Below are 15665 nucleotides of genomic sequence, written 5' to 3'. Positions count from 1 at the left end.
GAATGTTATGTTGCTTTAATAAATAAATAGGACACGTGTTATAACTTACATGTGAAGCAACCATCCGAGAAACAATTCTTCTTGTTTTTTTTTATCCAAATTGTTGTGATTTTGTTGTTGAAATAGCTCCATGTGTTCACTACAGAAGGAGATGCAATTAAATACTACAACACATTAATAATTAGTAGCAAAACAATTTAAAAGTTGATTAAGAACTTACTTTAAATATTGCCGAACTTCGTCACAATTATTTAGGACATACCAATGCGCTTTATCAATTTCCTGTTTTGAAAGTAACTTTGGTTCTGCATGACCTAATAGTCTAGTATTTTTAGAGAAGACTGACAAGCTTGTAGATGAAGTACCACCATCCTCATTACGCTCAGGTCGATTAAATTTTGTTTCAATATCGTTGAGATACATTGAGCAAAAATCCAAAGACTCAATAACAATATATGCTTCAGCAATTGATCCTTCAGGTTGAGCTTTATTCTTAACATAACTCTTATATCGACCTAATATTCTGTCATCAAATATTACATGAAAAGTTTTGAAAGTAATAAGTCAATGAACAAGTATATATGTATGCAATATTAGCAATTACCTTTCAATTGGGTACATCCATCTAAATGCAACGGGACCTCCAAATTTTGCTTCTTCAGGTAGGTAAATAGCTAAATGAACCATTACATCAAAAAATGTCGGTGGAAAAATTCGTTCTAGTTTACATAAAATTATAATAATCCCTTCTTCCAGCTTTTCTAAATCACTGATATTCAATGTTCTTGAACATAATTGTGTAAAAAAACAACAGAGCTCTACATTTTTTTTTTTGGTTAATAATGATCTCTCTCTCTTTTGGGCATTTTTTCTTGGTAGATAATGGCGTCTCGAACAAGAATTGGCAAGAAAAATAGAGTTTTTACTACATCTTATGAGCCACCTTCAGAGGTTTTCTCATCAAAGGCATCATGCAAGGGTCCATTAGCCCAGACTACTCTTCAAGCTAATATCTCTTCCTCATTGTCTAAGTCTAGTAATGTTCAAGTTCCTACTCCATTACCTTAACCTCTATGGGTTCCTGCCCCATTATCTTAGCTCTAGACTCAGCTTAATTCATTACAAGCAACCACATTGACACATGAGTCCATCCTCAATTCCAACGGTAATAATTTATCTTTATGGTATAAAGTCATCATAATGTATACATTTAATTGATAGAATCTCATTTTTGTCTATATATTCTCATTCTTTGAGTAATTTATTTCATAAATTCTCATTCTTTGAAGAGGAAGGGACGTGGTCCTACAAGAGGTAAGGGCATTGATGATATCGTTAGCACAGCTAGAAAAATATCATTGGAGATTTCTAAAAAATTGGGAAGAGCTATTGGAAATCAGCAAGCACGTTTGGCTAGTGAGTATGGCTACATCGTTCGATCCTTTGCTCCACTCTGTTACAAAAGGTGGATCGACATACCCAATGAAGAGAAAATGAATTAAATGATCGAGTTTTCGTAAGTCACAAACAAATTCATTTTTACAAAATTTTGTAGAATAGTTAGTAGTTTCCCATATTTAAATAAATAATATGCACATTTCTTTTTTGGTAGGCAAAATTCAAGCTTGATTTGGTAGTCGAGCATTTCCATAAATGTGTGAACGATATTTTAGCGAGAAGATATCATGATTATAGATGTAGACTCAAAGAGAAATATTTCAATGGAAAAATATTAGATGATGCAATGAAGAACTACCCAACTGACATAAAGAAGTTGATTGGGACTAGTTGTGTTAATATTGGTCTACCCCTGAATTTTAGGTAACTTTAATTAAAAATGCATATACTTGTAAATATTAAGAATAATATAATTTAGATGTTATCTTAAAATAATTAATATAATTAAAAAATAAATTATAATGAGTTAATTATATTTACATATAAATTAATTACAGGTACTAACTACACGTAATCTAGCAAGCCACAACTGCATTAAATATAATCATTGTGGTGGATCAAAATCATTTGTTGCATGTCTTCAAGGAAAGGTAATACTTTCTTTTGTGTTTATGAAGACAAATATATTTTTGTAACTTGATATATATTATTTCAAACAGAGATCAATTACCAAAGACAATGCACAAGGAGAAATAGAAATTTATTATGAGACTCATTACAGTGAGAAGAAAGGGTGGGTATACGATGAAGCACGAACAAGATATGTAAGTATATTAATAATTTATTCATTGTTATTGACATTTTATATATATATTCTGTTATTTACATGTATTCTCTCTTCTTTTTCTTTACTTATATATAGGAGATGATGCTTCAAATTAAAGAGCAACCTAATCCAGAGGGATCTGAGGTCACCACTGACCTTGAGACTATGCAAGAAGTTTTAGGAAAATCTAGAGGTTACATTAGAGGACTTGGACATGGTCCAAAACCTATCTCAAGCTACTCTGCTTATTTGACATCGGTTGATACTGAATCATTAGCCCTTTGAGAGCAAAATACAAAAGCAAGAGCAAGAATTGTTGGATATGCGTGCCAAGATTTCTCAATTTGAGGCACTAATGCATAAGTTCGTATCGTGTCAAGTCAGCATGTCTCCACAATAAGCTAAGCCAGCAACAATGTTTAGCATGCCACCGCCTACTAATTATATGTGAATTATAATTTCTTTATTTATTTGCTTTAATTGTTGAGAAAACTATTTTTCTTTATGGATTGGTTTGACCTAGTATTTCTATTTTTGTAAGTTATTATGTGATTGAAGGTTTAATCATCTAATGCATTTTTCTTAATTTTTTAGGCAATAAATTTTTTTATAAATTTTATACAGCTTTTATTATAAAAAAAATTTCTTTTCATAAAAAATAATTAAAAATTTAAAAATTTGTATTATACATTAAAATTTAGTCGAACGATAAAAACAAACACTTATTACAAAAATTAAAGAAAAAAATAACGTTAGAAAAAAATTAAGACAGCAAGCAAAAAATGTTACAAAATAAAATAAAATCAATGAATGAGTTACATCGTAAAAACTTTATAACAATTTACATTTGAGGTCTTTTTTGGCTTGTATTGCACGTTGCAATATCCTTCAACTCTACAACAATATTAGAGTCTACATATATGGGAAAACATTGTAAAAAATCTACTGCAATATTTTTTGTCTGTTGTAAAAAAAAAAGTTATTATCTTTTAGTCTTTTTTTCCTTCAACTATAGAATTTTTAGCAACAAATATTTTTATCGCTAAAAGAAGACCCTATTGCATCACAAGCATTTTTTTGCAAGAAAAAAAAATTTGTCGCCATAAATTTCCCACCAAAAATATTTTGGTGCCTTGCTTCCCTCATATTTTTGACGACAATCTTTATTATTTGTCACAACATCTCACATTTCACAACAACTTTTTATGCCGTCTTATAGTTTTTGGTACATATTTTTTTCATCACAATCTTCGCTACAAACTTTAAAATGTGTCGCGTTAAGTCACTTTTTGCGACAACTTTTTGTATGTCGCAAAATATCTTATCGCTGAATCATAGTTTTGTTGTAGTGTTGTGACCTATAAAATTTATGATTTGAGATCAAATGATTAATTAATTTGATAAATTGAGATCGAAAAATGACCTGTGATCGATTAATTTGATAAACTGTGATTAATTAATTTGATAAATTGTGATCGTGAAATAAGTCGTGATCAATTAATTTGATAAATTGTGCCTAAAAATAAGTCATAACCAAATAATTTGATAAATTTGTGACCAATTAACCTTTGACCTAAAACACGTGATCCTGACTAAATTGTAACCAAATTTGAAAATGTGACCTACGATTTGTTTCTTTTTGACCAATTAATAGGTGACATTCAACATATTACTAGTCACAATTGGTCATTGTCAACACAGACTTGATCACAGTGGGTCACCTTTAACACATAAATGGTCACAAATTTTTAAATTTAAATAGGTTTTGTCATAAACTTTCAATATTAACAAATGTCTAGTTATACATAACTGTTAACACATGGTTGGTCAGAGATAGTTACATTTAACCGCTCACAAAAAATCATATTAAAGATAGACTTGATTATAGTAGGTTAACACATGCTGATCACAAACAATAATAATTTACACAGACATGATCACAAACAATAATAGTTTACACATATCTAGTCATAAATAATCACTTTTAAACATAACTTGGTCACATACAACATAAAGCACACAATCAATAGGTCACAATCATGCTAATATTTTATGAAATACAGAAACCTCTTCAGGAATTATGAACTGTGAAAAACAAAAACATGTTCAAAATAAGAATGCATCAAATTAAATGATTTATCATCTGAAAAATTTTTAATGATCAGATTATAAATCACTGGTGCACAAGATAACTAAAATCACTCTCATTGATGCCTAAAAGAATAGATACCAAACTCTATTTCTGTATCTTTTGCACCAAATAACGAGAGGTAGAATGTAAACTCTATACCAACATCCATATTTTAAGAAATGAAAAATACCAATTCGTCCAAAAATCCCTTTGTTGGACATTAGCCAGGGAGTAAAAGTGTGTAAATACCTCTTATCCGAAAATACCAAATTGTCCAAAATTACAACGACTCGATACCAAACTCTATTCCTTGTTATTGCTATTGTTACTGCTGCTCTCGATAGGCTCCTTGTTGGAGTTGTTAGTGTTATATTTGCTTATATTTCCCAAACTGGAATTAGGATTTTGATACACAACATTCATGTTGTAAATACCATTTTTGATGGGGCTCTTAGCTATGTTTTCAGGCATTTTGGCATCCAAATTTCACGTATTGAAATTAAAGTTTTCAAATTTGTTATCTTCTTGAAATCCATAATTATCTCTTGGCCTCAATTCAGTTGGACCCTTTGAGAAATCGAGGTCGTTCCTCCTTTCGCCCTTTGACCATGTCTACTCAGTCAATTTAGAGGCACTCATTAATCATTTGTGATCCTCGGAGACTTTTGCTTGCCCTCGAAGGTCATTTCCCAACTGCCAAAAATTGTGAACTATCTCAATGTTGCAGAATCTAAAAACAAGTATCCATCACACAAAATTGATGGTTATATTGCAGGCTACATAGAAAAGAAAAATAATCTAGCTAGCAGGGGCAAAAAAATCATGGCTCACAAAATCTAAGTGTACCTTAATCTTTACCATAAAAACAAATCTTCGCCATAAATACCTCTTGCTGATGAGAGCTCTGTCATTTGACTCCCTACAATGAAGATTCTCAATGCCAACATAATTAGTTTGAAGGATAAACTAGAGTGACAGAGGGGTTGGTTGGGTGTGGTTGATTGGAAGAGTATAAATAGAGATCCGCCAGATTGGGAGTGTGGTCGATTGGGATATTTGTGTAGAGAGTGATTCAATTATTATTATTATTATCATCATCATCATCATCATCATCATCATCATCATCATCATCATCATCATCATCATCATCATCTGATTTTCGAAATCCTTTTGTAAGTTTGTTAAATGTGAAGTTGTATATTTAAAAGTATTGTAGTTATGTATTTTTTCTTTGTATATTCTACGCATTTTTATTGAGAAATTGTTGTTTCCTTTATTCCACGCGTTTTTTATACTATTTCCATCTTTAAGAACATTGTTAGAGTTTTGATATTTCAAGAATAATATAGAAGGCTTGAAGGTTGGGAGTGTCTAAATTGTGAATTAAAAGATTAATGTTCGTGAATTGAAAATTAGAAGTTTGCAAATCAGATTCAATCAAGAAATCAATTATTGATTTAGTATAATGGTAAATTTATGTTTGTTTTTTTGTTATAATCACCATGGTGAATGTCCCATAGAAATCCTAATTTATTAATTAAAGATTTATTTTCTTTCGTGGAAATTTATGTTAGAATTATTCTTAAGACGTGTCGTTCAATTTTAAAAGATCAATTTTATTAAGAGAAGTAACTCAAATTATTGTATTATATTTTTATTTGATGTGAAATTTATCTCTTAACATGCCCGCAAACCAATCTTGATTGTATACTCATTTTTTTTTAGTTTTAATCGAATAGAAATACTTGTTGGTGTTTAATAGGCTCTGGTACCATATTAAGATTTAGAGTTCTATCTTAAAAGATCAATATTATTATGAGGAGTAGTTTAATTCCTTATATATTGAGTTATATTTTAATCTTTGTTCAATATGGAATTTATCCCTTAACATCTATAAAATACATAGCCATCCTAATACTAATCATAAACTTTCAAGACAGTTTTGGTCCCATAATTACCCTTGGGACATAGTACGGTAATTGCATTTTCCCCACCTCTTGAATTCATATCTTTGGTGCCAAATCGGCCGTTTAATCTTCAATAAATTTTTAATATATCACTACAATATTGAGGTGTCATAATTTGAGAGATGGCACCTATAATTTTTTTTTTAAAAAAAAATTGCTGTAAAATTTAGTGGGTTTTGACATCTTTAGAACTGTGACACTTCAAAATTGTAATAAAATGTCAAAATTTTATGGAAGACCATCAACGAAGACTGTATATCTAAGCTATCGCTAACCCCCCTTTAACAAGGGGAAGAGATGGACGAAAATCGACTCCTATTACTAGATCCGCAATCTAGAATAAAAAACTAATGCGTGAAGTAACAGAAAGTGGCGAAAAAATTGTAGGGACCAGAAGTCCTTCATATGTAACTTTGATTGGAAATTTAGCCAAAGAACTTAAGAATTCGATAAATGAAAGTCATAAATGGCCTAAACCAATGGTATCAATATATGTTCACCGCAATAGTAAAGTATGCCAAATAGCTTAAGCACAAGACGTACAATATAAGCCACAATGATTTCAATAACATACGCAATCTCACCATAATAAAATTTACTATACAAGGGGACACACACAATACACAGAAAGACAAACCAAATATTTGACGAGGATTTTGGTCTTGTAATACTAAGCAACATAACACCCAATACAACATTAATCAGAACAAAAGAAAAATTATGAATATTTTTCCATGCATCGAATTGACTTGAGAAAACATAGGAAGCCACAATGTCTATTCTTTTTTTGTAGGATAAAAAAATGGAAAAACAAACATAGACAACTACCAACAGAATCAAACGACTTGGCCATGCATTGTAAGACCCTCCTTATGGTAACTAGTAATCAAACGATAGTGTCTTCTGTACCTTGAAGGTAGTGGAGGATCTCAAGCTTTGAATTTGATTGCCCTCTTCCTCGATAGGATCTACACTCCAGTTCAATTGATTGACACCAAAAGTCAGTACATCGATACTCTCTTCTGCCTCTTCTAATATTTTCAATTCTTGGTCAACCCCAGGATGAGTCTCCATATATTGCGACGTCTCTTTCACATCTTCTTTGTAAACTAAGCGAATACCACATCCTCTTGGCTTGATCCATGCCTCTTCCTTTGTCTTAATTGTGAGACATCCATCTATTTTAGCCCAATCATCTGACTGAAATTTTGGAAATAGAAGCTGGAAAAGATGGAATGATACATAGCCTATCCACACATGAGCAGATTCATAGTTCTCTTCCAGCTTAGTGGCAGTTTGAGTGATATTAGCGATGAACTCCTCATGATCCCGGCTTATCAATTTGAACGTGACCCCTATTTTTGATTTTGGTACCAGACACTCAAAGACGATAGAAACTGCAATCCCAGTGACATTCTCATGCCAATTTGTAGTTAAGGGGATGGTTACTGAACGACCCATCTTTTGGTAACTGAACCACTCTGGAACCTCCCTTCCAGGAATGAGTATACTAAATCGACTATCCACAGCAGCTTGTCCCTGTAACAAGAAATCAAGTGAAATTAACACTTTCTGAGATTTTACAATTACATTTATACAAGTCTTAATACAATATTGATATAAACGTGCTTGAATAATTCGTGCAGTGGATTGGAAAATTCACTAATATATGGATTTATCGTCAACCAAATTAAATCCCGTATTTACTCTAATCTACCCCTTGACGTCTTCCAAGAATGTCACGAAATCCCAATATAGAGAATAAATTCCTATATGAGTTTCACCAATTAAGACTAGAGTGAACCATAGAATAGGCATTGGTAATTATTAAATCTATGTAGTAAGAGGAATTGCTCCTAGACATGTACTGGAAAAGAGAAAATTTGGATACCAACCTGAAGTAAAGAGTGTAGCAACTTATCAGAAGCATTACGGTTCTCCTCATTTTTGAACAGTTTGAAGCAATTGTGAAATGAGACCTTCCATAAGAAGGCATGCTTTTCAGAGAGGTTAGCCAAGCTTTTTAATGATTGGCAATCATCTGCATCCAGTACAGCTATACATTTTGGAAGATCCGGCAGTGATACAAGACTATTGCAACTTTCCAGTTTCAAGATTTTGAGTCGTGGAAGTTCAGAAATTTTTGCTGGAAACTTTACGAAGTTATTTCTGCTCAGATCTAACTCTTCCAAAGATGACAAGCTGCCAAGATCAGCTGATATTTCCTCAAGTAGATCGCTGGAACTGAGATCCAATTTTTTTAAGGAACATAAACCTGATAAAGATGGTCGGGGTGGAGGCAAAGATCCTTTTGTCTGTTTGCTATTGGAGAATCCTATTTTTGGCAAAGGTAACTTAACAGATAGAGAAGAGACTGATGACTCCAAATTACCTGAAAACAGAGAACTCAGAGATTTTGGCCGCTTGCATCTACTGAATGATAAGGCATTCAGCTTCGTCAAACATGTAATGGATGGCGGTGGTTGTGTAATAGCAGTTCCATCTACCAGAAGTTCTTCCAATGATATGACTTGTCCAAGGTTTTCTGGCAATTTTTCAAGCTGTGAGCAGTCAGAGAGAATGAGAGTTTGCAAACATTTGAAATCACAAATGCTGTTTGGAAGAATTTTTAGGTTTTTGCACTTGCTGAGATTTATCAAAACAAGGCCAGAAATGTTGCTGATTGATGGGGGTAGCTCTTTTATTGCAGTCCCTTCCAAATGAAGCTCCGACAAGCATTCCATTTCCCCAGCCACTGCTGGAAAATTTTCTAATTTCACACAGTCCCAGAGAACAAATGTTTTCAGAAGTTTAAAATGGATACTACTTGGTAGAGTCTTTAGTTTAACGCAGTGCGCCAAATTTAAGTATACAAGCTTCTTAAGATTCCCAAGGGACGCGTGAACCTCTTCCAAGCTCTTACAATTGCTGAGATCCAATTTTTCAAGATTTGGAATGTTGCTGAAATCTGGAGTTTTCAACAATTTTTTAGAGTAACTGAGGTTGATGAACTTCAAATTGTTCTGTCCAATTGAGAAACAGAAAGGCGGGACAAGGGAAAGGGAAGATTATGTCAATTCTTCATATCCAAGTGAAGCTTTCATAATGTGGAAATTAAATTATGATTAGAAAAGAAAATTCATGACATACCAATTTTGCCTTTTCAAGTCCTCGAATGTGTTCAATATGGCTATGGGACAGTTTCAGTCCAACGAGCTTTTCTCCTTGAAAATTTGCAGGCAAAATCCTTGCTTGGTACTTATGCAAATCAAGCCATTGCAAGTTTCTTGGAATAGAAGCTGGAATTTGCTCAATGCTTGCATTATGGATTTTGAGAAGCCTCAGGTTTTCCATATTTGTAAAGGCTTTCGAGCTTATTTTCACGCTCTCTGGTTCTGAGTAGTCCACATGTATGCACTCAATATCTTTTGTTCCCTGTTTATTGTCAACAAATATTATGGTAGGTAGGTGAGTTTCAAAATTACGTCACTCGCACAAAACCTTAGATAAACTTAGTAAAAGCTTCTTCAGTATCAAATCAAAATGAGTTTAGTTCTTACCACATTTTCGGTTAGTAAATAGCTTATTTCCTCAGGCAACCATAACCTGCTGTGTTTCTCAGGATTGTTAGGATGCGGATGTCGCACAATGTACCAACCCATCTCTTGTAATAAGTTATGCATCTGAAGCCTGTCATCAGTGGTTATAGTTATAAGAGATTTTTGAATCAAATCTCTTACTGCTTCCTTGGCTTGCTGACCGAAGCCGTCAAGTTTTCTTATCACATATTCTTTCTTCTTCCCCTTAAAAAAGCAAGCAACATCAAGGAATATCTTCTTCTCCATGTCATTCAGTGCATCAAAACTCAATTTAAGTTTCTCCAAGATTTTATCTTCCGGAATTTCTTCCAATCTATCCAATGCATTTTCCCATTCATCAATATCTCGACCATGTAAAAAATTGCCCAACACCTTAAGAGCTAAAGGAAGACCGCGAGCATATCTAATTGCCTTATGTGCAAGCATTTCAAATTTATCTTTAGGGAAACCTTCCTTAAAGGCAAATTTGCTAAACAGCTTCAGTGCTACATCAGTCCCTAAGAAACTGACCTCATATACATCATCAATTTGACGTGGCGAAAGTATCTGTCTGTCTCTTGTTGTTATGATGATTCTGCTTCCGGCTCCAAACCAATCATGCCCTCCAGCCAGTCTGTCTAAATGCTCGAGTTCATTGACATCGTCAAGAACAACAAGCACCCTTTTGTGACGTAACCTTGCGAATAGCATAGACGTATTATTGTGGAGATTTGCGCTTTTTTCCATCAAAGTGTCAGAGAGTAATTTTTCTTCTAACGAATTCAGTCCTAAAGTTTTGGAAACTTCTCTTACATTGTCAAGATAGCAACTGCCTTCAAATTCGTTAAATATTTGATCAAACACAGTCCTGACGATAGTTGTTTTCCCGATGCCACCCATACCCCATATACCTATCATGCGAACATCTTGAGTTCGCTCAAGATTCAACAGTGATGTCACTTTCTGAACATGCGACTCTACTCCAATCAGGTTTTCTTTAAATCGAGAGATTGTATGGCTCAAATTCTTTAAAATTTCTCGAGCAATTTCTCTGATGCCTTTCGACTCGTGTCTGAAGATCAGAAAGAAGAAAAACATTAGTTTACAGTGGCAGACTTTGAGTTAGAGATGAAGGAAAATCATACTAATGAAAACTAGTTTAAATCGTTCACAATTTTAAATATACTGAATATGCATGCATATTATCACAAAATAATGAAAAACAAGTGTATGTTCAATATCTTTTTCCATTTGCATATATTCACCAGTAAGTAGAAACATATGAACATGTTAACTATTGTATGTTACCAACATATCTAAAACCCTAAAATCTGAAATCCAACACGAACCCTAATCGAGTTTATAAACTAGCAACAAGATAAGCTCAAAAATCCCATCAATTACACATCACATAAATAAACAAATACCAACATTTTAGCACGAACTTCTGTTTATATACGGTATTGTGACGATATTTCCTTTCCACAGTTTTCTTAGGAAGATACTAAAGCGAGCGAGGATAAGAAACCACTGTTCCCACAAGTACAAACATACAAAATGATGCAGCATGGATATAGCCAGTACGAGTCGAGGCATATTCCATATCAGGCCTTTATTTGTTTATTTATTTATTTTATATTTTTCAAAAAAAATGAAAAATTTATGTTCTTTCCATGTTGCATTAGTGACTGGACTCTGCTCTCAAGAATGATAGTAACATAAAAGCTATGTATGAGATTATCAAGTATCAATAAACAGTTTTTATGATAATTAATCAGTAATTAGGAAAATCTTAAGATATGTGAAGCATGGTATAGATATCATTGCTACATTGTGCACGAAGATCCCAAGTCTCATATCGGGTATAGAAAATTTAACCTTTGTTTAGGATATCCTTCTCATCACCTTTTTTCAGGACTTTGAATTGTATTCATAATTATTGTGTTAAAATTGTGATATTTCTTATATCTCATAAATTACTAATCCCTTGATATTTTAGCAATAGAATATTAATATTTCTAAAATAGAAATGGTAAGAATTATGATCGACTTGATTCAACATGTGAGATAAGTCTAAAGTATCAAGGTTTACTATGTTATGGTAGAATTGACTTTGAAACCGAGTTGTAAGGGGTCGAGAATGTCTAAAATGCTTAATTTACAAGGTGAAGCGAGACTAAAACTGATGGTAGCAGAATACTTATGTGCATAATTAAAGTATTATAAGCTAATCAAACACTATTTTTATTTACACATTTTATAGAATATATTAGATTGGGGCTTGTTTTATATATTACCACACTTTGCGTACGAATTATCACACTTAAAAGCAAATCAGCAAACATAATAAAGGAGAGTAAAGTGTAGGAAATTTACCCATCAGCAGTATGATTGGTATCCCATCCAGAAACACTAGCAGCTTCCTTCAAAGCATTCCTCCAGCTCTTAATTTTCTCCTTCTCCACGTTAGGATCGTTTTCATATTTGTCAAAAGCTATTTTGTAACTCCCTTTTTGCTTCCTAACATCAGAAGGATCCACATTGTAGAATACAGGATAAATCTTTTGGCCAAATTTCTTGTTACATTCAACGATCTTAACAATCTCATCTAAACACCAAGACGAGTCGGCATAGTTTTTCGAGAAGACAACGAGTGCGACTTCAGAACTTTCAATGGCTTTTTCGAGTATTGGGGAAATGGAACTCCCTCTCTTGAGTTCGGTGTCGTCTTTGAAAGTGTGGATACCTTTTTCGTGTAAGGTTGTAGAGAGGTGGTCGACGAAACCTTTACGGGTGTCTTCACCTCTGAAACTCAAGAAAACGTCGTAACTCAATACAGGGGTCATGGCAGTGGAAAAGGAATCAGAGGCATTTGCCGAAGACATTTTTGAGCGTTGCTCGTATTTTTGCTGCTCGAGTGATACAGAGGTTTTGAGTGTGGATGGTACTTTTGCTGGTTGAATTATATAGAGCTTGTATGGAGAGAGATTTCCAAATTAAAAATATTTTTTTTTCATTATTGGGCTTTTGGAGTCTCAGCCCAGATCCATTTGGACCTTTTTATTATTTTTTATTTCTAAGTTTAGTCCAATCTTCTTCTTCTTCTTTTAATATTATTTTTAAGTTTAATCCGTGTTTAAATTTATTTACAATCGTTGTCCAAGTTTCAAGTACTAAAATTCAAATAAACTAGCATTTATTTGGTATCGATTTAAATTAAAATTTTAATTCAAGTCAAAGTCAACAATTCTTACCTTTGTGTCGCTGAAAACATGAGGCTGCTGATTCGGAAATCATCTTAATTCTAAGTAGTACAAATGAAATTGCCAAAATGCTAGTACATTTTTCATTTTACTAGTTCGAGGCAACACGAACATTATACACATCTCTATAGAAGAAATTTGTATTTCGTGAACTACAAATCGAGGTTACATACTCATTTTGTGGGTTTTTTTTTTTTTTTTTTTCACATGACACTATAATCAACTCACCATTGATGTGTACACACCCTTTTGGCTTTATAAACCAAAATTGTGTTATCTAATATATCAAAAGAGATTAACATCTATTTGGTTGCTAATATGATGGTTTCTAGCTTCAACCAAATAGATCATACTATATCAATTTTTACATTTCATAATACATATTAGAATATTCTCACGATTGATTTCTTAATCTAATTTCGCTTCTTGATTCATTTGAGAGATCTTTTATTTTATTTTTATTTTTTCCTTTTTAATGAATCAAGACTCCGTCAATGAATTCATAACATGCAATGGAATGACATTTGGACCTCTATTACCTAGATGGAATTATGTGGATCTTGTTGAAATGAGATCCATCGAGATGAAAGTTGATAAAAGGTCTCCTTGCTTGAAAATTGATTACGACGTGAGTGGTAACATGACACCATTGAGGATAACAAATGACAACTCACTTCTTTTCTACATGGTTTGACGTTGAGGTACGACACGGGGGTATGCCTGGAGTAGGTTATGGGTGATGTTAGGGATGGCAATTTACCTTGCCCGAACGGGTTGGCAAGAAGAAAAAAATTAAAAATAAATTTATTTCTAGACAATTTACCCGTTAAAAATCTATTTTGAATTTGTATTTTATTCTCTAATAATAACATAATTCGAAACTTTCGAAATGTAAAAAAAAAAAAATAAAATAAAATAAAAGGGGCAACAAATGGGCAAAAAGTTGACCCGTCCCCGCCTCGCCCTATTTAAGGTGGGGCGGGGCGGGGTGGGGGCACCCTATCTCGAACCCGCCCCGTTGCCATCACTAGGTGATAAGGATGAGGCTTACTCTAAACTACTAATGTATTGTGTGTGCGCTTAATGACTTCAGCTTTGATAGAAGACATGTCTTTCATCTTTCGTGTACTCCAATTATATGTCTTCATGAATTGTCATATGATCTTAAACTTGAACCAAATTTTTATTTCACACCTTTGGATTCCAAGCATTCTAATTTGTGAATATATTCGTAATTCTTCAACATCTTTTGTGAAGTAATAAATTGACTGCCCTGTTGAATATGTCTATGAAACCAATAATTTCCTGTTATGATTCTGCAACACGTCAACATGGAGTGGTGGAATATAATTGAATCACTACATAGCCATGTGAAGGAGGAAAATGTGAAAATTTGAAGAACTTGATGGTGCGGATAAGTAAGTTGCTTAGCTGTGTGATGAAACTGATGATGAACGTATAGAAGTGGACATGGGGGATTTGTGATTTTCTGGATTAGGGGAATTTGATTTTGGTGGAATATGGTTACGTGGAATTGGGGGTTTTTCTTTGGTAAAAGACTAGAATTTTGGAATTTGGAACATTAAGGGCTTGTTTGGTGGAGTAATAGGAGCTGCCAGCAAAATCAATTTATATATATTTGTTTATTGTTTTCCGTTTTTACTCTGTAAAATGTAGTAATAATAGTATATTGACGAATTTACCATACTGTTCATTTTCTACCATTAAATCTTTGTATATTGACGAATTTACCATCATTTTTAAATAAATAAAAAAAAATATAAAGCAAAAATTTAAGTGTGCAGAAGAATTCCTATTAAAACAATAAAATACTAAAATTTTAAAAATAAAAACTCTCTTTCTTCTCCAACCAACTCCACGTACCCTTATTTTAACCCGTCTTCCACCACCACCAATCTCCTTCTCCTCTCAATAGTCTCAAGAAAACTATGATTGTACACGCACAATTCAATTTCCGAAAGAAATCAAACTTCAATCATTTCATGGAAAATTTTGCATGTTATAAATAATGCATGGAAATCTGCATTGCTTACTATGGGTTTAAATCAATTGTTGCTTGTCTAATTTACTAGCTTTTGTAAAAGCTTTTGAGTTATATTCGATGTACCTTTTATATGTGCGAACATGAAAATATTTCTGACACTCTTGGATTAAGCTATTTTGTCATAAAATGTTGACATCCTAGTTGACACATGTATTGGTGGCAAAAAATGATAGAATGTAAGAGATGATTGTTTTTAAAACAAATCAATGATAAAATACCATGTGACATTCTGTCAAGAAAGATGTCAAACTTTTTTAATAATGTAGCATGATTACTCTTGGCCAAGTAGGCATGAAGGTTCTTCATGTCAATTAAATACAGCCCTCGTTTGATCCACATTTTGGAGGAAATAATGCATTTTGAATAGTAGATTAAAGAAGAATGTGTGGTTAAAAATTAAAGAAAAGTTTTGAATTTGCATGTAATATTATTTTATT

The 15665-nt window shown here is 33.0% G+C and overlaps 1 protein-coding gene across 1 annotated transcript; it reads right to left on the bottom strand.

The window, feature by feature from the left end:
* Positions 1-6862: 6862 nt before the first annotated feature.
* On the bottom strand, positions 6863-12866 carry LOC111408117 (TMV resistance protein N-like). The gene is made up of 5 exons (XM_023037912.1): positions 12277-12866; positions 9883-10972; positions 9473-9757; positions 8218-9345; positions 6863-7861 (listed from the first exon to the last, which is right to left on the bottom strand). The coding sequence occupies exons 1-5, from the start codon at positions 12783-12785 to the stop codon at positions 7202-7204; spliced, it is 3672 nt and encodes a 1223-aa protein (XP_022893680.1). The 5' UTR covers positions 12786-12866; the 3' UTR covers positions 6863-7201.
* Between the last annotated feature and the right edge of the window lie 2799 nt (positions 12867-15665).

This window comes from Olea europaea, chromosome 13 (genome assembly GCF_002742605.1).
Source record: "Olea europaea var. sylvestris chromosome 13, O_europaea_v1, whole genome shotgun sequence".
NCBI classification, from domain to species: domain Eukaryota; kingdom Viridiplantae; phylum Streptophyta; class Magnoliopsida; order Lamiales; family Oleaceae; genus Olea; species Olea europaea.
The sequence above is the reverse complement of the archived record's forward strand: the minus strand, read 5'-3'. Positions and strand labels throughout refer to the sequence as shown.

Bases quoted from the DNA above. Each gene is read 5' to 3' on its own strand.
- LOC111408117 (XM_023037912.1), bottom strand. From the start codon at position 12,785: ATGTCTTCGGCAAATGCCTCTGATTCCTTTTCCACTGCCATGACCCCT. The intron at 10,973-12,276 runs GTAAATTTCCTA...TCTGATCTTCAG, and splicing joins ACCAATCATACTGCTGATGG to ACACGAGTCGAAAGGCATCA. The intron at 9,758-9,882 runs GTAAGAACTAAA...GACAATAAACAG, and splicing joins ATTTACTAACCGAAAATGTG to GGAACAAAAGATATTGAGTG.